The sequence below is a fragment of the Muscardinus avellanarius genome (assembly GCF_963383645.1).
Source record: "Muscardinus avellanarius genome assembly, chromosome: 4".
Taxonomy (NCBI): Eukaryota; Metazoa; Chordata; class Mammalia; order Rodentia; family Gliridae; genus Muscardinus; species Muscardinus avellanarius.
This window is the reverse complement of record NC_137789.1, coordinates 5220249-5242334: the sequence shown is the minus strand read 5'-3', so window position 1 is coordinate 5242334 and position 22086 is coordinate 5220249. Positions and strand designations below refer to the sequence as shown.

At 41.7% G+C, this 22086-nt stretch overlaps 1 protein-coding gene across 1 annotated transcript in view; it reads right to left on the bottom strand.

Annotated features, from left to right (window-relative positions):
• Positions 1-913: 913 nt before the first annotated feature.
• Positions 914-22086, bottom strand: part of FAM135B (family with sequence similarity 135 member B) — a gene marked incomplete at both ends in the record, with an annotated part of 208160 nt that continues 186987 nt past the window's right edge. Inside the window, 8 exons of the mRNA XM_080695259.1 lie at positions 914-1119; positions 3460-3573; positions 5227-5337; positions 8006-8157; positions 9728-9825; positions 12370-12461; positions 14806-14972; positions 18018-20019. Coding sequence (XP_080551385.1) covers positions 914-1119; positions 3460-3573; positions 5227-5337; positions 8006-8157; positions 9728-9825; positions 12370-12461; positions 14806-14972; positions 18018-20019 — 2942 coding nt within the window. The remainder of the gene's footprint in view (positions 1120-3459; positions 3574-5226; positions 5338-8005; positions 8158-9727; positions 9826-12369; positions 12462-14805; positions 14973-18017; positions 20020-22086) is intronic.

Here is a 22086-nt window from a genome sequence, read left to right as displayed (position 1 = left end):
GTTGCATCCAATGCCAACACAGTATTTCTTTGGAAGTGTGTCAGAGGGAGCTTCGTACAAGCATGAATTAATCGCAGTGCCCCCTTCTACTAGATTCAGTCTCACTCAGTTTTCCCCACTACACACAGAGATTTGAGCAATCACAAAAATAATCTGTGGACCAGGCTATGCATAGAAAAATTCTGAGGAAGTAGATGGAACAATTCTTCAGTATGTCCCCTATGGTTATTTTCATTTATAATAAACTCATAGTTAACAACAACATCATTCCTTATCCCTCCTCGCCTGAAGTAGCCCCACCCACTATTGTTAGGAAATAAAATGGGAATTTTCCAGTCATTCTTTGTCCCTGTTTAGAAAACATGAAGAGGGAATAAGATTATGTGTATCACATTTTTTAACAAGTGGCGCATTTGCATCTATTAGGGATTCTATTTACACAAATATGTTCCACTTCTGCACAGAGGTTAACCTGAGTTCTGAAATGCTTTTGTGCACTTAATCAAAATCATAAAGCTATGAGCTAGTAACCTACTGGACACGTCTAGTTAAATTGGAGAAATCTCTCTGGGAGCCATGATTGTTAGTAAGATGGGCTCACCAACTTCAAGTACTATTTCTTTAAGTTCTCATGTTGTTGTTTTTTTTTTTTTTTTCCTAGAAAGCATCATGAATGAGACTCCAGACAGCTAGACAAATCAGTGTTTGTTGTCTTGTACACTGTTTTGCTTTCTCAAAACTTTAATATGAAAGCACCTCTATTGCTCAGCCCCAACCCGGCCTCCACTGGCCTGCCCTCCTGCAGCTCCACCCTGGAATGGTAGGGGTCCATAAATGCCTGCTTCTGCTAAAGCTCCCTACTGATCTTAAACACTTGTGGCGAGTTTCTTCAGGCCTGCTCCCTCAAAAGCCACTACTTGAAGTAGTTGAGTCCTGCCACTAAGAAAAACTTCTCTAGGAAAAGTTCTGAATCCAGCACAGCGATGTGGGCAGCTCGGCCGATCAGGGTGTTGGCAGTGTTGGGCAAGGCATGGAACACGTTGTGTCGGATCAAGGTGCAGTCCTTGGCTTCCACCAGAGGACTCAGAAGGTTGTTGATCATTTCAGCATACACTGGTCCTGGAAGAGGGAAAGAAGAATGGGAAGCAGGTGCAGAAATTAGCAGGAGGATCTGGAGAAGACTGGATGTGCATTCCTGGGTCAGCATTCAATGCCTGGGCAGGCAGAATGCAATGGTTCAGTTCCCAACCTCTTCCTGATATTTGTCAAGTAAGTAAGAAATAAAAGTCGAGGTTTTCTTCCGGTCATGTCGCAATAGCCAAAGGTCAGCACAGGCTCCACAGGCCTGTGAAACAGAAGCCCTGGTAGAAGTAGGGAGGAGCTTCTCAGCCAATGGCTGTCCTCTCAAAAGAGGGTATGGAAGGACGAGACCACTCAGAGACTCGAGTTTCCCTTTGCAAAGGCTACAAAGGCTGGCGACACTTCTCAACTGGGGCTTGGAAGCAAACACATCCCCTATACCATGCATTACACAAGCCAAGAACATTTCCTTGGCTCCTGATAAGAGCAAGGGAGAAAGAGAAAGCAAGGATTCGTTGTTGGTGGTGATGGTTTGTATTGTCTTGTACTTGAGGATCTGCACTGACTGTGTTTCTACCTGAAAGGTGACTCAAACACGTTTCAGTTTTGCATCAGATGTTGGGAGCCCGGGAACAATAAATGAGTCATTGAGCAACAAATGAATCTGTAAATTTAAGTAAACAGTTCACACTAGTCCCACGTTCTTCCTTTCTGCAATGCTGCTCAGGACAACCCTGTACCATGTGCACACACTTTCAGGATGATGCTGAGGGCTAGAATGCTCTATCCACTGAGGAGGCAGTAATCAGAGGCTGTGATGTAAGCCTCTGAATTCCCATGCCAAATGGCAAGGTCTGTTTCCTAAAGCTGGTAAGGTGCCCCAGTTTCTGTGGTGAGAGGGACTCAGCTCTTATGCTGAGTTTAACAGTCCCAGCCTTAGTCTGGACATGCCTTCATCCTATTCCCCCAGCTCCTGTGAACAAGCTCATATTGTGTCCCCTACCAAGTTATCACAAGAAATACCATTTGGGACTCTGCTTTTCCAGGCTGGGAAGGGCAGAAGTCTCCCCATAATACAAAGAGCATTTTTTGTTTTCCCCCTTCTCCGGGTCTTGGGAGGATCGAGCTTTGAGGTGGAAAATTTGAAATGTAAATTTAAATAATAGAGATTTGATAATAAAAATATCTGTCATGGTCTTATCAATTGACCTAAAGTGACTTGGCTTAAAATAAAGGGTATTATTATTTCCAAGAAGCCATTCTTGTCTTAGAATAGTGGTCATGATAATAGTGAATAATATGCTGAAAGTTATCATGACATAAAATTTTTATGACTAAAGTGCAGTGTTATATTTGAGAGAGAGAAAATAGAAACCAGCCAAAATTCAGCAGAAAGAATAGCTAAGTAAACCATGCTTAAAATATAAAGAGTAGTATTTAAAAAAACAAAAGTAATGGGGAATTATGAATTAAATTCCACCTCAAATTTTCTTATATGTTTCAATAAATGATTGGCTAAGCCACATTTATTTCATGCTCATTGAAAGTATAACAGAAAAAAATGAATTTAGAAAATGAAGCCAGGTGTGGTGGCGCACACTTGTAATCTCAGCATTTGGGAGGCTGAGAACAGAGGATTGCAGTTCGCAGACAGCCTCAGCTACTTAGGCCCTTTGCAACTTAGTGAGACCCTGTTTCAAAAGAAAAATACAAAATAGGTCAGCAAGTGTAGCTCAGAGGTCAAATACCCCTGGATTCCATCTCCAGACCCACAAATAAAAAAAAGAAAGAAAGAAAAGAAAATGAGACTGCAATTTTTCCTTAAGGTGGCTAACAGGCTTTAAGTCACACATTAGCACCAACTACTTTGTTGTTCTAAACCAGAGATGGGAAAACTCTCTCTGTGCACATCTAAGGCTTTCCAGGACATATCAGTGTCCATGTATCCTGACTCTGCCTTATAGAGTGAAGGATGTCACATATGAGATATAAATGAATGGGCATGGCTGTATTCCAATAAAACTTTCTTTACAAAATGGGGCTGGGTCAAATTTGGTTTGTAGGCCACAGTTTGTAGATCCCTGTTCTTAAGCCTTTATCCAAATTAAAAGATTATCCAAACTACTTCTCTATGTCAAGGAGGTAAGAGAGGAGGCAGAAAAGGTTAGTAAATGCCCCCACACACAATCAAAAGTTTGAAAAGTATGGAAATGATTGTGTTTAGTAGAGTCTGAACTTAAACCAGGGCATTAGGTTTTTATTGAAACAGGTCTTGTAGGGTAGCAATCCATAGAAAAATCAGAAAAAATAAAAAGAGATTAAAATCTATACGAGAAAAGCTTGGTATTTGAACTGTCAGGTTGAAAACGATAAGCTTACCTGTGTGTCTGTCTTTGAGGGCAGTTTTACACATTTCGATCCTGGCAGAATGAAATGGCACATAGCGGTCTTGGGGAGAAGCAACCAGTACGACATTTTTAAAATACTGCAGCCCTGTAATGAGAAGCCAGGTAGTTTTTTTTTTTGTTGTTGTTCTTTGTTTTGTTTTGTTTTTTTCTGGCTAGTTTCAACTTAGACATCCCCTGTTCACACACACTTTATACTCTTCTTTAGAGAGAGGCAAAGCGAGGAAATAGCAGACACACTGGATTGACTTCATAAGGGCCTCTGTTCTGAGGCTTAAGGGTACACACAGCCAGGGCAGGCACATGGCAAGTGCCTGTGGGAAGTGGAGTAAAGAACTCACTGCACTGGGGCTCTTGTACTTCAGAGGAAAGGGAAGCTCTGTTCTCCTTAGCCATGGAGACTAAGAAGACATGGATCAAGCTACGCTGAACAGTAAAAAAACAAAACAAAACAAAAAAAAAAAAAACCAAAAAAACAGAAATCTATATGTGGCCCCAAAGCAGTGCCTTTGTGGGCAGAGGATATTAAGAGTCTGGGAGAAAGTAGATCTGAGTTTTCTGTTTCTCCTCTTCATCTCCAACAACTCCCACACGCCCAGCCCCATCATGTCACCTGCTTTAGGGAAACAGCCCCCCAACTAGCCTCCTGCCTCTTGCCTGGCCTCCCCACACCTGTCCCTAGGAATCTTCCAAACTGAGCATCGCAGCACAGCCCACAGACCTCAGGGAGATCCAGGGAAGCATGTTCCCCCAGTTCCTGCTGCAGGGATGCACCTCCTCCTTACTCCCATATGTTTTGCAGGAGGAGGGCCCGCAGCCAAACTCTCCTCCATTGAGATGGGTCCCTGCCTCCAAGTCAGATCTCTGGGGTGGCTTGCACCAATGCCCGGATGATGGGGTCATCTCTGTGCTGAAGGCCCTGCAGTCTGCTTCTCAGCACAGTCCTGCATCTGCAGCCTCCATAAAGGACAGCTATGGCCATTCAACCCAACACACAGAGGAACAAAAATAGGAAAGGATATTGCCCTCAGATATACATCAGCCTGTGGCTTTGCCAGGTTCATGCTCCGGAAGGTGCAGCCATCTCAGCAGGTTTATAGAACAATATGGGCTGTGTACACTGTCTAGGCAAGCTAGCTCAGCAGCAGAGCAGGCTCAGCAAAAGGTGACGTTACTCCGTACTGCCCCATCCATGTTGGCCATGACCATGACCCTGGCTGAGTCTTCAACACTCCTCTGCTTCCTCATCAAAGAAGGGGTAAAGGTCAGGCCTCACAACAGTGGTTTATTTCCTATGACACAGTCACCATACAAGAACAATGTCACATCTTCTCTCTTAAAGGTTATTTATTTATTTATTTATTTGGATACTGGGGACTGAACCCAGCGGCTTTCAACCACTAAGCTACACTCTCAGCACCTTTTGACATTTTTAATTATTACTATTTTAAAACAAGATCCTGCCAATTTGCTGAGGCTGGCCTGGAACTCATGCTCCTCCCGTCTCTACTTCCCAGGTGTGGGGATTATAGACATGTGACACTATGCCCAGCCACCTCTGCTCTTTTCATAGGTCATTGTGTAGCTGGGTCAGGCTGGCATGCCGACCCTAGGTCACTGCACTTAGAACACTAAAATATTGGTGAGAAGCAGAAGCAATAGCTAGTAAAGCTAGTTTGTGTCTCTGGAGTAGGAAATGGAGCTGATGCCCATGACCAGAGCTGCAGAGGGAACCGTCTACCTGTTTTCTGGCTTAGTTGGTAGAGAAAACATTTGCGCAAATCAGCATTATCCCTGAAAGTCAGCTGCAAAAGGGAGCCAGATTTCTTCAATTTCTGCATGAGCCACAAGCCTGGGAAGACAAAAACAAAGCGAAAATTTAAAAAAGCAAAAAAAAAAAAAAAAAAAAAAAAAAACCACACACACACACACACACAAAGATTTCAGTTAACTTTAAAATAAAGGATCAGTGGTAAGTAAGTAGGAAGTTAGAGATAAATCTTTATCCTCATGTATTGGTGACCATAAAATCATTCTGCAAAATAATGTGTCAACAGGATCCCAGAGTCATGAAGCTATCAATGCCCTTTGGCGCATTCGAAGTTCTGAAAATGAAGCCAAAGAAATCAGTCCCAATGTGAAAGATATAGAAGAATGTTCCTCTGTACATATACAAAACTATCAATGCCAATCCTAATATATGTGCAAGGAAGGGGAGGAAGTGGGAGGGAGCCACGGGAAAGCTCACAAGTGCTGTGTATGTATGTATGTCCTGAATCACTCTGAACTTCACGATGTGAGATTACAAGGCACCCATATGAGTACACTTAAAAACTGTCCCTTACAGGTTACTTAGGAGCCTGGGAAACTAGAATAAATATTTAATTTCCAAGCTCAAACATTTAATTCTGCTTATGGTGATACTAGCACTGATGAGTGGGAGTATTGTTATAAAATCAAACACATGAATTTGATAATAAATATATAAATGAGATATAGTATGTATATATATGTTTATATGTACATTCTATGCTATGCAATACCATATATACATATATATACACATGTACTATATATAATATTTTCATTCGAATGGCCACTATGTTTGTTTGCAAGCAAAGTACAGTGGACTATATAGAACCATTTTAGATATGCTAGGTTGGGGAAATTATTGACATTATCTTTTTTAACTTTTTGAAATATTTTAATTATTATAATTGTGGGGAATGAAAGAATCTCATCCATTTGTTTCTCTCCAAAGATTGTTCATGGGTATGATAGGAATGCCAAGAGGGAGAGAAAAGGACTTCTATTTGTTTTGTATCAAAGTACCAAATAATTTATGTTTGTAAGTGCTAAAAAATTGTCAAAGTGAACAGTAAATCTGACTCACATCTTGTGGAAACCATCAGAGTGTATAGAAAGTATAGGGGGAGTGTGGCAGAGGGCCGAGAGATTGTCAGGGAAGAAGGAATCTGTTAGAGATGTCCCTAATGACACCTAATGGACTTGGATAGTCAGGGACTTTGAAGGGTTGTTGGGAATATATTTATATGCCATTTGCCATTATATAAGATCCTGTGAAATATATATGGGCTTCCATATAAGTAAATAAACATACCACTTACTTAGGTTACACCACAATTAGTACTCTCTACATGGAGAACATGGAAGTCTAATATTCTGTCATGTCATGCAATCCCCTTCATCCATTCATCATCCCCTACCACAGAGCACAGCTTGTTTTTTCTGCCAGTCATTTGTAATCACGCCCTGCTTTCATGTTGTTATGTGCACAATTTCTGCCCAGAAAGCTCTTCCACCACTTGCTACCTTAGAAATTCTACTCCTCTTCCAACTTCTGTTTTTCCTTCTTCTGCCTAATACTCACCAGTTCTATGATCACACACACACACACACACACACACACACACACACACACACACACAGTCCACCTTCTGTGTTTATGGATTCCACATTTACAGATTCAGGCAACTGAAAATCAAAGTTATTTGAAAAGAAGTAAAATTTCTAATGAACACATGCAGATTTTTTGTTACTGTTCCCTCGACAATACCTTATAAGAATTATTTATATCACATTTGCATTGTATAAAATTTTACAAGTATGTTAAAAATAATTTAAAACATGCAGGAGAATATGGATGGTCATATGAAATCTTTGTACCATCTTAGATAATGTACTTGAATATCTTTGGTTTTTGTTTTCTAGAAGGCCCTGGAACAAATCCCCAACAGATGCTGAGGGGTGACTGTATACATGCACACATATATTTCACATACACATTGATAGACACACATACACATATACACATAGATAGGCCATAAATGTAGACACATGTATACATATGCATACATACATAAATACATATATTCATGCATACATGATATCCATTTTACCATGGGTAATCTATAATTCAAAGAGTAAGTGTTTCAGTCAAGCCTTCCTTAGGTGCCTGGCACAGGTTTCTTTTTCCTTCTTCTTTTTTTTTTTAGTGGTACTGGGGTTCCTGGAAACCCTTCTACCTCCGGGCTACACTTCCAGACCTATTTTTATATTTTTATTTGGAAATAGGGTCTCTTAAGCCAGTGAGGCTGGCTTCGAACCTGCGCGATCCTCCTGTCTCCGCCTCCCAAGCGCAGGGATTACAAGTGTGCGCCACCACGCCCAGCAACAGGTTTCTTATGGCAGTGAAATGACTTGAAGCCAATTTTCTCTCCACCATGATATACTCCCTTGTCATTCTTTTCCGACTGGAACCCAAGGACATCTCCTTTGTGTTAACAGAACTTTGAAGGCTGAAATGGTCTTGGTAAACATCTAGCCCAACCTCACTCAGCTCAAACAGAAGAGATATATTTCTAAGCCCAGGTCTCCTCCCACTATTCCAGGCTTAGAAGTGGCTCCAAAGTTGCAAGGCACCTTGGAGAAGAACTTCTGTCTCTATTTCATGTCCCTAATCCCCCATGCTAATGAATGGGGCATTGGAGAAGTCTTACCTGTGCTAACCAGGGTACTGTTGTTGTACAAAGTCCCCAGGTGAGGCCCAGACAGTGATAGGAATGTGTGGAGTTTGTTGAGGTAATACCGGAACCGGGGCCGTGTCAGGACAGATCGGATGATGATGTTGCCAAGAGAATGGCCAATGAAGCTGTTAGCGAAAGAGACAGTGCAGGAGTGGTCAGCAGGAGGCAGCTGCTGGGAGGCGGCTGCGCAGGTGGCACCCAGACCTCAGTGCCTGGCATCCCCCACTGGGAGCAATGGGCTAGCACGGTCGATGGAGACTGCAGAGCCCTCTGAGGCAGGGTTCCAAGCTCAGATCATTCGGGGAAGGGGCCCTTGCACGTGGTGGCTTTGTGCCATTGTGGAGAGAGGGCAGGCGTGGCACTTTGCCCAGCTCTGTATTATTAGACCAGTTCCCCTCCCAGCTGGTTTCCACACCTTTCCTCAGTCATCTCAGGGCCAGGAAGGCTCCTATCTGAAACACATATCTGACTGTTTACAGGATACAATTCTAGGGACTCTTCATCTCGACCTGTGTAGCAGTCATAACCAGGCCTCTCTCTGCCTCTCCAGTTCTGCTCTTGGCCTCTTGCTTCTCTGTATTTTTGTTCTGTCTGGTCCCTGGTTGTACCATGTTTGACATGCCCTTGCATACTCTGCCCAAGCCCCACTGCTACTCACGGACCCATGGATTCAACATAGCATTAATAAATAATTATTTGTTGACACTCGAATATATGAGTATAGTGCTGTACGCCTTATGCTGTCCATAAAACCAGCAAAGAAAAAACATACAAGTCAGCCCATAAAATTGCACTGCCTAGCTTATGTCCTTCTTATCAAACCTCAACAGAACTCAGTATGAATGTTTGTGTAATAAATAAATAATGTTTATCTTGAATATTAAGTAGAATATTGCATATTGAGTGATTTATCATATATATACATATATATATATGTGTGTGTGTGTGTGTGTGTGTGTATCCATGCTTTTAAGACATGCACACTTCTTCCTTTCATTTAAATATTTATATAAGATTATTTGTTACAGCGTTAGGGATGATTTAAGTCCTCTAATTAGGCAGACCATTTATCAGCTTTTTAGTATATCTTGGTGATAGACCAATTAACAGATGAAAAAGCAGAAAATCAGAGATTTTAAAAAGCTTGCAAAAGGTTATGCACTTGCTTCATGGTAGGCAGGATTCAAACTCGTATTAAAACAAGAATTCAAATCTAGGGACTTTTGTGTTAAGTATACCACTCTTTCTACAAAGCGATGACATGTTGACTCTTCCCACACATGCTGTAACAGATATGTGTGTGTCAACCATTCCCTGTATTTACTCCTGCTTACAAGTAATTTACCCCATTAAAAATCACAAGTTTGCTGGGCATGGTGGCACACACTTTGAATTCCAGTACATGGGAGGGTGAGACAGGAGGATTGTGGGTTTGAGGCCAGCCTCAGCTACTTAGTGAGGCCCTTTGCAACTTAGAGAGGCCCTATTTCAAAATAAAGAATAAAAAAGTAGAGCTGGGGGTGTAGCTCAGAAGTAGAATGCCCCTAGGTTCAATCCCCAGTACGAAGAAAAAGAATCACAAGTTATCTGATGGTTTATAGAAGGCATCATTCCAAACTTGGATATTGCAAATGTTAAAAAAAAAAAGAATCACCCCTCTTCCCTCAGCATTAACTACCTGTTTTTTCCTTTTACCTAATTCGGGATATGGAGAGGTTGTACAACTGGATGTGTTGAATGATTTCATCCAATAACCGGTCCGTCATAGTATCAAAATCTGCGAATGTGTCCGTCTAGACGAGGAGAGAGAAAAAGATGCTGAGAAATATCCTGGCCAACCCCGGGCTCTGTGCACAGGTATCTTTTTCTGTTGAACATCTTGATGTATTCTTGGACTATGCCTAAACCTGATGTGGGGGTTACAGGTTGAAATTTTACTTTAAGACAAAGGGACCACAGATTGGGGATCTAATAAGAAACTTGGGGTCTTCACTTCTGAGGGTGAGATGGAGGAGCTGGAGATGAGTAAGATGTATTGGTGCTTGCTGTGACATCACATGCCTGGAGCCTCACACTTGCCTACTGGTTCTGCTGTCTCTGCTTCACTGAGGAGAATGTAGCCCTTGAAAGCAGAGGCCATGCACTCACCTTGAATGATCCAGGAGGTCTCCAAAGCCCTTGGCATTACTCAGCACAGTCCTGAGACCATGCTACAAGGCCATGCCAAAGAGCATATCTTTAGAAATCATCAGAAAATAATTTTTGCCTTAGACAACATGACAAAATAATACAAGAACACAACAAGAAGAAGAGAAACACCACCTAGGTCTTTGACTAGCTGAGGGGTAGGCATGGAGAAGACAGGTTTGTTTATATGACTTCTAAGACTAGTATTGGGAGACACTAATTGGAAGCCACAGGAAAGCAGATTTGGTGTCAAAATCTGCAAATAAATAAATGTCTACAAATAAACATTTGAGCTGACTAATGTCTTGGCCAAAAACGGTAGATGAGAAATTTCATGAATGTTCACCAAGGTATCAAAGAAGGGCACATATCTGGGGAAGGGAGTAACAAGCAGGAGGATCTTAATTACACTGTCACCTGCCATGCAGCGAGCTCAAGTCGCAAAGAGGGACAAAGGACACTGATGAGTCTCTTAGATGTTATGACATTAGTAAGATTCATGCTTGTATCTCCTCTCACCATGAGATCTGGGCCTTGACTCTGCAGCTTCTTTAGTCTCAACCTAAATCTTCTTGCCTCTTCAAACAGATAGTGTACCCTACTGCTTAGTATCATTTTAAATATCAATTAAAATATGTGTAACATACTTAAGATAGATGCTTCTGTTTACATTACCCTCCAGCCTCTCAGGGCCTATTCTCTCATTTGTAAATTAAAGATTTAACGAATTAATTATTTAATAAATGGATTGTAATTATGAGGCCTGAGTTTACAGTAATGGGAAATGCTCTAAAATCACATCATGTTTGAAAACTATATAAGGAACTCCCCAACCAGGTGCTCAAAAGAAACATACTGCAAACAGACCTGCTTATGAGATTTTTAACTTGCTAGAGGGAGTGGCAAAGCCTTGCAGAGAATAGTCAACAATACCAACTCCTCCAGAGACCAGGCTCCAAAGTTCCCACAGAACTTAGGTTAAAACAACTATTTGGCTTCATCACATAGTGGCTGAATGGAAGACTCGTTTTCTAACTATATCTGCTTGTCCAGACACACTAATATTCCTAAAAAGAAAATCTCATTTGCCAAATCAAATAATAAGTCAGGGAGCATTAGTTCCTCATTTCCCTGCAGCCTCCTCTGAAGCTCTTAGAAAACTCTCTAAGCTCTGAATCATACTTGGCTACATATTAAAGCCATGTGTGCATATGTGTGATCTTCTGGAGCTTATCAATGGAATATTTCTCTCTAGGTCAGACTGAGGATGGAACCCTGCATAGCTTCCCTAGCCTTGCTCCTGCACTTCTCTAAGGAGATGGTGATATTAAGACATCAAAGAACTACTGTGAAGATGAAATAAAGAAACAGGGATAGAGTATCCTGCACATGGTAGGTGTTCAAGCAATTATCTTTTTTGCTCTTCCTACTAGTATACCTCTTTGCACTGACGGTTGCATGGCCTTGAATACAGAACATGCCAAAGAGAAGGTGAAAGTACTAAGCACTAACAGGAAAGAGTTGTTACCTTCCAGTATTTTCTGGCTGATGATTCTCTGTACAGTTAACAGTCACTGTACCCTGAAGTGACTAGTTCTATTTTTAGTTAAAACCAGCTCTATTTTCCAACAGATATTTAATATTCATCCTTGTTAAGTTCCTTGGGGATGCCAATCAATAGCCATACTCCAGATAGCCCATCTCCTGGCCATGGATTCTCTAGAGTTTCACTGACTGTGGCACTTAATTAGGTTTTCAGGTACCATCTACCTTTGTAGACACACTGACTGCAATGCAGTCATAACCCAGCTTTTGTTATGTGGATGCAAATGGAAATGCCCTGCTCCTCAGGGTAGGTCCATGGATCTGCAAATAATTGATGCTATAGCTGCCACCCACCCTAATTCCCTGTGAGGTCAAGTGACACATGTCAATGGATTCAGGTGTTCTCATTTCTTGATCTTCCCTCATTCTTCCAAAAATAAAACCAGTATTTTCTCTCCAAACGATCTTATTGCCTTGCTAGTATTCTTTTACACAAAAGACCCCTCAGGGCCTTGTATGTATCCACAAATCACCGTGGTGCTCTAGAGGCTCATTTAAGGCTTGCTTCCAAGGTTCTTCCAGTTTTGATGTTTTTAATATCATACCTGATTCTTTTCAGACATAAGAAAATCCAGCTTTCCTTCAGGGAGTCCCAGTTCTATGAAAGTCTTTACCAATCGAAGGTCTGCACTGTTCCCTAAAAATAACAGATAGCCCCCACCCCAGACCCATAGTTAATCACATGTAAAGTGGCACAACAAACTTCTTTCTCCCTTTACTCTCATTTCCATTGATTTTTTTGTCCTTAATTTTAAGCAGATAATAAAAACAATGAGAACAGGCCTAGTCTCAGCTTCTTCCCACCTCTCTCTCCACACACACACATGAATGCTTTCTCATAGCCTCAGCTCAGTGGAATCATTTTCCAATGTACTAAAATGTGGCTTGTGAACACTCTATGCAGCGGTTCTACCTCTCCTTCCTCAGCAGTGGGTGCCACCCAATGCTGTTGAGGGCCAATGTGACGTCAAGTACCATCTTAAAACACCGGCTTAATACAAAGACTAACTAGTTATGCCATTTGCATGCACTCAGCAAGCTTCCAGAATATGTCATTCGTGTTGTTATCAAAATACAGCACGAATTCCCAGGGACACAGAAGTCATGGAAGACGAGCTTTGAGGATGCACAACTGTGCTACCAGTGGCAGAGGAATGAAAGGTTAGAGTTTGATACTGTCGCTAATAACAGAGGCACTAAGAACATAAGGAATACATTTCTAAGATAAACATATGGCAAATGGGTTTGATATCAAAGAATATGTCTTCAGGCATAAATTTCCTGAAGGATGCAGGATCATGTGGTATCGAAATTATATTTAAGGACTATTGCTCCACGTGATTCCTATAGAGCTGAAAGCCTATTGCTCATCGTGATTCCTGGGGAGCTGAAATACAGAAGCTGCTCATTCGGATGTTTAGGTTATCTTGTCTCCATGCAATAAACCTGTCAGGTCATAGCTGCAAATCATTTCTAATGTATCAGTGAATTCACAGCTCATTTTCTGTCATTCATTGTGAAATTACCCCATAATTCACAGGAGGGTAAAACTGTACATTAATTCAAGGGAATTTAGAGTCTGGGAGTATCCTTTATCCCCAGGGATGATTAGATATTTCCAGTGCCACCCATCCAGGTGGCCTACCACAGCATGTGTTCACATCTGGAGGGTCACAGTCATAAAATGGTAATTTTCTTTTAGAAATTAAAACATTGAATTTCATTTATTCCTTTATTCATTTCTATCTTTAAAATTTTGTACTGTAATGCTGGTCTTGTTATTCTAAGTTCTCTGATAACATGCCAGGACACGGCCTTAAAAGAAGTTGTGTCTATAGTCAGCATAAAGAATTTAAGAGATGAAAATGCCCCCTTATCCTGCAGCTATTGAATGACAGAGAACTTTCTGAAAGTTAAAATTTTCTCTGAAAATATAATTTAATGAGCTGTGGGTTTTTCACATCAAAAAGAGATTTGTAAATATTCATCACTGTTATCTATGTGCTTGCTCCTCTGTTAATATAAATATACTCTTGGAAGTCAAATTTGAACAAACAGATCTTATACAATTTAAAACATTTTAGACAATGCACATTGAGTTACAAAGGCAACCCGCAATAGAACCCTGGCTTTGGTATCAGTTGGCTTCCAACTGATACTGATGAACCGTTGCCCAGGTGCTAACACAATGAACAGTTGGGCTCTCTGAAATGGTTCAGCGTCCATAAAGCTGCTCTCACCTTGAAATATTCCTCTGCTCCCATAAGCACAATGAAACAATGTAAATGCCTATGGCTCAGCCAAATTTCTTATTTTAACAAGAGAACTGAGACCTTGCCTTTTTGTCATTTAATATTACCTAAGTGAGAGGTGCAAACAGGTCATAAATGACCTTCAATGGATGAGAGTGAGAAAGTTACTTTTTTGTCTCTGCACATTAAAGAATAGACACCTTAGAGTGTCTGTTAGACAAATGTACCCCATATGCAAAAAATAACTAAAAGTAGTCTGCAAAATAGTTCTTTCCACTACCCTGAAGCTCTTCAAAGTGCATTCGTTTATTTATTCTACTCTATTTCTCATTTATTTATACAATTCTATTGATTCATAAATCCTAACTCCTATATTATAATTATTCACGAATTTTATTAATATATTCATTTCAGTAACACATTTGTTCATTCTATTTCTTTAATTTGAACATTCACTCAATTATTTCACTTATTTTATTCCATTTATGTATCAAATGACTTATTCATTTATCTAGTTCATTTACTCAGTAGATTTCTTGTCCTACAGACATATTTTCTGTAGGAACAAGGCTATGCCATTTTTCTAAACTTATGTTTATCACAGTAGTACTTAATTCGAAAGTTGCAATTTGAAATATTTTGATAAATACCTGACCTAAATTAATCCATAAGTGTTATGACTTGCATATATTTCACAGTTTCAAGGAGGAAACCATTTTTAGAACTCACCATCCAGGCCATGGACACACACAACCAAGTGAATCCCATCTTCCAAGTTTTCTTCCTCTTCCTCTGGTGGGAAATATGGGATATGAGAGGCGAGTACAGATAAGTCACTGTACAGAAATCCTTCAATCTTCAGTTCTTTTTTAAATTTTTCTTTGGCCTGATAAAAACTGGAGAATACACGAATTAATCATAAGCCAAGCTGGGTATCCCATGTAGAGCAGGAAATGAGCAGGGCTGGTGTGCAGTGAGCATCCACAGGCAGAGGGTCTGCTGAGTGGCAAGTGCTGAACATAAGAACCAGAGAGTGAGGCTGCGATCTGCACAAGAAAAGAGGAAGGCGCCCCGGAAAGCTACAGGGCTTTGTTTCTGCAGATCTCCACCCTGATTCTTAACAGGAAACTGGGTAACAGAAAGCCTAAGCTTCTGTGAGCTCCAAGGACCCAGACAATCTGTAACATGATCTCTCTAGAGTGAATGTTCCTTTCCTTTGACACACAAGCCCACCACATCTTGGTCTCCACTGCTTCTCCAGCATCATCTAACACCACTCCAGCCTCCCAGCATGAGTCACACATTTCCTATGATCCCCAGCATGAACTGTATGGCTTGACTTTTCCTGTGTCTCGGTGCATGCAAGTCTGAATGCCCGAAATGCCCTCCCCACCTGGCTATCATGCTCTTTGTGTGTTTACCTGACAAGATAAGTGTATGGACTTGGGAATCAGACTCCCAATGTCAGAGTCTTGCCAACCAATCAAGAATTGGTTGAATACCCCTCATCTGAATTCTGTGGGAGCAGAAATGCTTTAGATTTCAGGTTTTGTCACATATTTTTTTTAATACTCTACATGTAAAAAAATAATATATTTGGGGAAGGGTCCCAATTCTAAATGTGATTTTTTTTTTGTTTTTCATATATGTTACGTGTACATACTGTGAAGGTAATTTTAATTTTATCAAATATTTTTAAGAATTTGGAGCATGAAAGAGTTTCATGATATGAAAGTTTCCACTTGTGGCATTATGTCAGTGCTCAAAAATATTTGGAATTTCATAGTATGGGCTGAGGCCAGGCATGGTGGTATGCACCTCTAATTCTAGAACTTGGGGGGCTGAGACAGTAGGATCCCAGTTATGATGCCAGCTATAGCAACTTAGTGAGGCATTCAGCAAAACAGCAAGATTCTGTTTTAAAACATAAATAAATTACTAAACTGGGGCTGGTAGTATATATCAGAGGTAGAATGCTCCTGAGTTGTTCAATTCCCAGTACCATGAGAGAGAGAGAGAGAGAGAGAGAGAGAGAGAGAGAGAGAGAGAGAGAAAAGAAGAAGAAGAAGAAGAAGAAGAAGAAGAAGAAGAAGAAGAAGAAGAAGAAGAAGGAGGAGGAGGAGGAGGAGGAGGAGGAGGAGGAGGAGGAGGAGGAGAAGGAAGAAGAAGAAGAAGAAGAAGAAGAAGAAGAAGAGGAGGAGGAGGAGGAGGAGGAGGAGGAGGAGAAGGAGGAGGAGAAAGAGGAGGAGGGGGAGGAGGAAGAGGAGGAGGAGAAGGAGGAGGAGGAGGAGAAGAAGAAGGAAGAAGAAGAAGAAGAAGAAGAAGAAGAAGAAGAAGAAGAAGAAGAAGAAGAAGAGGAGGAGGAGGAGGGGGAGGAAGAAGAGGAGGAGGAGGAAGAGGAGGAGGAAGAAGAGGAGGGGGAGGAAGAAGAGAAGGAGGAGGAGGAAGAGGAGGAGGAAGAGGAGGGGGGAGGAAGAAGAGAAGGAGGAGGAGGAAGAGGAGGAGGAAGAGGAGGAGGAAGAGGAGGAGGGGGAGGAAGAAGAGAAGGAGGAGGAGGAAGAGGAGGAGGAAGAGGAGGAGGGGGAGGAAGAAGAGAAGGAGGAGGAGGAAGAGGAGGAAGAGGAGGAGGAGGAGGAAGAGGAGGAGGAAGAGGAGGAGGAGGAGGAAAGAGAACCCAGTGGTAGAGTTCTTGCTTAGCACATACAAGGCCCTGGGTTCTCTCCCTAGCACTACATGCATACATAGTTACATACATACATATGTACATAAGTAAATAAATATATAATGTTTTGACTTTTTGAGCATGTTATGTTTTGGATATTCAGATAAGAATATTCAACTTCTATTATTATCTATAATTATCCACATAATCAGCAACATCACCGTTACATTTTCCCTCAGTGCAAATCTCATATTCTCTATGAAGCTTCTCCTACCACCATCCCTATGGATAGTCATTGCACCAGATAAAATAGGTCGGATTCCTTATGACTCCATTGAGCACACACTCATCACATTTACCCAATCTTTGTTCTGTTCACTTCTCTCATCTACCTGATTCCCCAATAGACTCTGAGTAATGTAATAGCCGGGACAATTCTGTCTAGGTATTAGACAGTGTCTGCTATGTAATTGTTGAACTGATGGACATTCAATTTTCTTTTTAAAGCAAAAAGTCCAATGTTTTCCTACTTGTGCAATATCTGTAAAGGGGGAGTCATTTACAGATTATCATTGGCAGTTTGCAAAAGAGTAAATTAGATGAGATAATTTGATCACAAATATATAGTTCGAATGTAGAGGAGAGATAGGAATAGGAACCCAACACAGGGTGAAGGGACGGATTCTGGCATTGCAAAACAAACTGAACTTAAGAGCTTCACAATCTCAAAAAAGATTCTGGAGGCCAATCTAATGAAATCCTATCCTTTCAAAGGTGCTTTACAAAATGTCTTCCAAATGTGCCAAAACAAAATTACAATGTCATTCATAAGAGACATGTGTGTCATAGTAAAATGTGAGTGAAATTTAAATGTCCACTTATTAAGAATATGTCTAATGAATCATGGTACATGCATATATGAGGATACTGTAAACATCCTAAAATGATGCAAACACAGAATTACAAATATAGAATGATATTGACTATTACCAATGGGAAAAAATATAGGGACCATTTTAAAAATCTATTTTTTCCATAAAAAGTATAGACACAAAGACATACAGTAAATTGTGGAAGAACACTGAAAGATGGGCCTGTTGATAAATCTTACTCCCTTACCTTATTCAGTATCTCTGGCTTATAATGAGATGATAACATTATTTATTTATACCAGAAAATAATAAATATCTAGATTTTTGAGTAGCATGTACAGGATTGGGAAATCTGCAGAAAAATCTAAGTGACTGCTTGGGGAGCGATACACCAGCAGCAAGCTTACCTGAGCATCCTTTCACTGATTCCTTCTTCCACTTTGCTGGAATGGGCAGAGATGACTCCGAAGGAGCCCAGAGGCTGGTGAGTGATGGGAACTGGGTTCTGTTTGGAAGAGAATCCTGCTCTGGCAGGGGTCTCCTTGGGCACAGATGAGAAAGGAAGGCAGGTGGCAGTGCAAGACACAGACAAATTGACAACCTCCACAGTCTTTAGGTTATCCAGAGTAAAGTTCTCTGCAGAGGCCAGCTGGGGCCCCATGATGGAGGAGCCTGCCCTCAGCTCTTGGTTTCTTAAAACTTGGGAGGAAGCAGAGTGAGTCACAGTGGGGCACAGAGTGCCGGCCTCTTGTTCAACCTCCAGGAAGGCATGAGGTCCTTTGTTGAGTATCACGTCATTGATGGCACCACCTTGCTCGCCTGTGGGAATCAGGCTGATGGCATCCGCAGCTGATGTACAGCTGGATTCAGGCACCTTATGGTGAGATGCACCCCCAACCTCTGAGATGCTGCTGTTGGAGAGAAGGTGTTTGCCCACATTCAAGTCTTTCGGCCTGCCTTTTGGGGTATCCATCATTGCTCTGTGAAAAGACCTGGTCCTAGGATTTTCAAGTGCTATGATACGTGGTATTTTAAAGTTAAGACCTTTGGTTTCATTATTGGGAGTATCAGTCCTACCATCCAGACGACAGTGTCCTTGAGGATCCCACTGACTCCCTGTACATTTGGGGATGTCCATATAGCCAGGGCCCTGCTGACTGTCAACATCTAAAGCCACTTCCACAAGGGCCTGGCCTCCCCTGGCCTCCTGAGCTTCAGAGTCACAGGACTGAGAGCTGTGTTCAGGGGAACCTGTGCTCTGGTGCATATCTGAAGCTTCGGGAAAGTCCCCCTTTTTCTTTGCTATGTTTGTACCTTCAGCGGTGTCCTCTGGGCTACTGATCTGGGGTGCAGATGCAGATTTGGTCAGCTTGGTGAGAGCCAGCTCCCGCTCTTCTTCCTCAAATGGCAAAGAGCTAATGGAGGTGAGAGAGGCCTGGATACCGCTTGGCAAGCTGGTGTTGCTCTCCGTGTGCCCGCCCTCCAGGGAGTTCCTGTGCAGGGCATGTCTCCGAACCAACTGGTGCAGGACTTCCCGATCACTAGGCAGCTCCAGGGCCCTGCTTCGGGCCTCAGACCAGGCAACAGAGCTTGGCTCACTCTCGATGCCCGAATCAGATATAATGGAAGACGACCTCTTAATTATCCCAGACAGCACAGACAGCTCCTCCTGCTCTTCCACAGAAGGCTCCTGCGAGGAAGATCTAGGATCTAAAGGCTCCACTATATTAAATCCTTGTGGGTCACAAGTCTCAGCAAGGGTGAGTTTCAGGCTTAGCAGCACTGGCTTACACTCTTGCTCTGCTCCCTTTTCTAAAGTACTTGATTCAAGAAGGGCTGTTTTGTCTGAAGTTACGCTATTTTGGTGATTTCCACCTGCTACCACTTTGCTTTGCACAGTCCTTTGGACACCACAGCTTTCTCTATAGCTTCTCTTGTCTTGCTGAGCACCAAGGGCCTCTATAGGCTCAGCTCTTTGGGAGTTCTTATTGCTAGATTTCACATCAATGTAGGTCAGTGCAGGGGCCTGTCCATCCTCTAAGCCTGGGCCCCTTCTGGGCATGTCCACATCTGCCAGAAGATAGGTTCCAATATTAGACCTTTGGCTAGTCCAACATTCATCTTCGGGTGCTCCTGTTTTGTTCTGGAATTCACCAATTGTTAGATACACCTGAGATTCAGAGCATACTTCCTTGTGATTTTGAGTGAGTATTTGCTCATCATGCCCTGGACATCTAGTGATTTCTTCATCAGAGTGCATTTGTGGTGGTTTCATAGTAGACAAGACAAAGTCTTCCCGAAAAGAAGATTTTCTATTTACAATATGGTTTCCTTCTTCCTCTTTTAGACTCATTATTGCAGGACTTATGGCTGGAACATCAAAGTTAGGATAAACACTGAAATGATGCCCTACAGAAAAAAAAAGAAAGTTACATTAGATTACATTAGAGTTTACAAATCTCTGTCCACAGGTTGTTCAAATATGTAACTGTATAAAAAGAAAATTAGAAATCGTTTATCTCGTTTTTTGAAATATACTCCAGATGCTTGGAATTTCCATTCATAGAAGTGTCTTTTTTCTTCATGGAGGTCCTGAGAGTTTATGATAACTAGATGATATATCCTGAGTTATTAGATGGTTAACGCCAGTGAGATCAATGAAGATAAAGGCAGGCCTTGGCAATATGGCCAACAAAGTGATTAGAGGGTTAAGACCTAGAGCCAAGTAATTCCAATACGACCTACAGTAAGAAATCTAATTCAGCCCTGTGGTCAGCTGTCCAATCCATGGTTTCCACATAACAAAACCCTGACAAAATGTCTATATACTGGTTCAAGTGACCTTCTCTGGCCAATGACAAAGATGTATGTCTCAGAGGGTAACAAGTCCTAAGAACAATGAAAACTTCTATCTGGGACCTCTCAAACCGTAGACTTTAGCCCACAAACCTCTGTTTTCCTTTGTTTCTGTTTTGTTTGAGTAAGCCACTTTTGTATTCCTTACAATAAAATCATAATTGTAAGTAACGTTCCTCCCTGAGTTCTGAGAGTCATTCTAGCATATTACCGGACCCTGTGTAGGTTATGGGAATCCAGAATTATTAGCCAGTTGACTAGAAGTGTAAGTTGCTCTGGAGTGCTTTGATTACCAAAGAATACACTGAAATGTTGTCTGTGTAATGTGCCAGGCACCAGCTCAGGGAGAGGGCACCTAGACATTCACTGTAAGAGTGGACCAGTGTCTGCATTGATGGGGTTTTCAATATATTTGGAAGTAAACACAAGCATGGTGAGGTCTTCTGCCAAAATCACGTGGATTGGGGGAAAATTTTGGAGACAGTGAAGAGATAAGTGCTTTCGGGATGAGGGGAAGAAGAGGGATAAATGGATAGCACACAGAAGATTTTTGAGGACAGAGAAATTACTCTGTATGACACTGTAAAGGCAGACATGTCATTGTATGTTTGCCTAAACCCACAGCCTGTGCCCAGAATGATTCATGACTTTTTGGTGTTAATAATGTCTGAGTGCAGATATATCCATATTCTATTTGGGTAGGATACAGTGAGGGGCTATGCAAGTGTGGGGGCAGAGAGTACATAAATATCTTTATACTTCCTGTTCATTTATTCCTTTTCTGGAAGCCTAAAATTAGTATAAGTCCTTTTAAAAAACAATAAGAAACAAATCAAGATGTGGGCAGTATTGTGGGGAGTATGAATCGAGCTCTTTAGAAAAGCAGGTAAGAGGCCACATTTGAGGCCTAGCTGGGCAAAGGTCCAGGTCACTGGAGTGCACGGTCTGGCTAGGCACAGGTGAGCTCCTACCTGGATAGAGTCAGAGTGAAAGGAGAGTGAGGTGGGCTTAGTCAGCTAGAGAGAACCTGGATCACCTTATATGCCAAGTATAGATTAGGAGTCTAATCTTTATTCTATAGGTAATAGGAACAAAGAAGCATTTAGATTTATCAGAGACAATCAGACAGGACTCTGGAAGTGCAGAAAGGAATCTGGCTGACAAAATGGCAGCGATGCAGTCTCACCCTTGCAGGTAGAGAGCCTGAGAGGAGCAGGAGGTCTGGTGCACGGAGGATGACTTAGAGTCAGATGCTGACAAACGGCATTTGTAAATGCGCGCTCATCCTTGTTTTGTGACTGTCCCTCACCTTTCTTAATGCCCATGGATAGATCCTTCCATTGTTTACAGTAACCCTCTGAATAGAAACCATTACCCCTTTGCCCAACGTCACCCCGTTATTAATTGTGGAGGAGGAAACTCCAATCCAGACATTCTGTCCAACTCTTGAGGCTTTATGTGAACCACGCAGTTGCCTTAGCATTGGGGCATGGGAGGCTGGTGGGAGGCTACACATAATAAAGGCAAAATTTGAGGAGTATGTGGGGTACAGCAGGTATCCGAGTCACATCCTGCGGCAGGCCACCGTGCATGAATGCTATTATTTAACACGGAAATTCT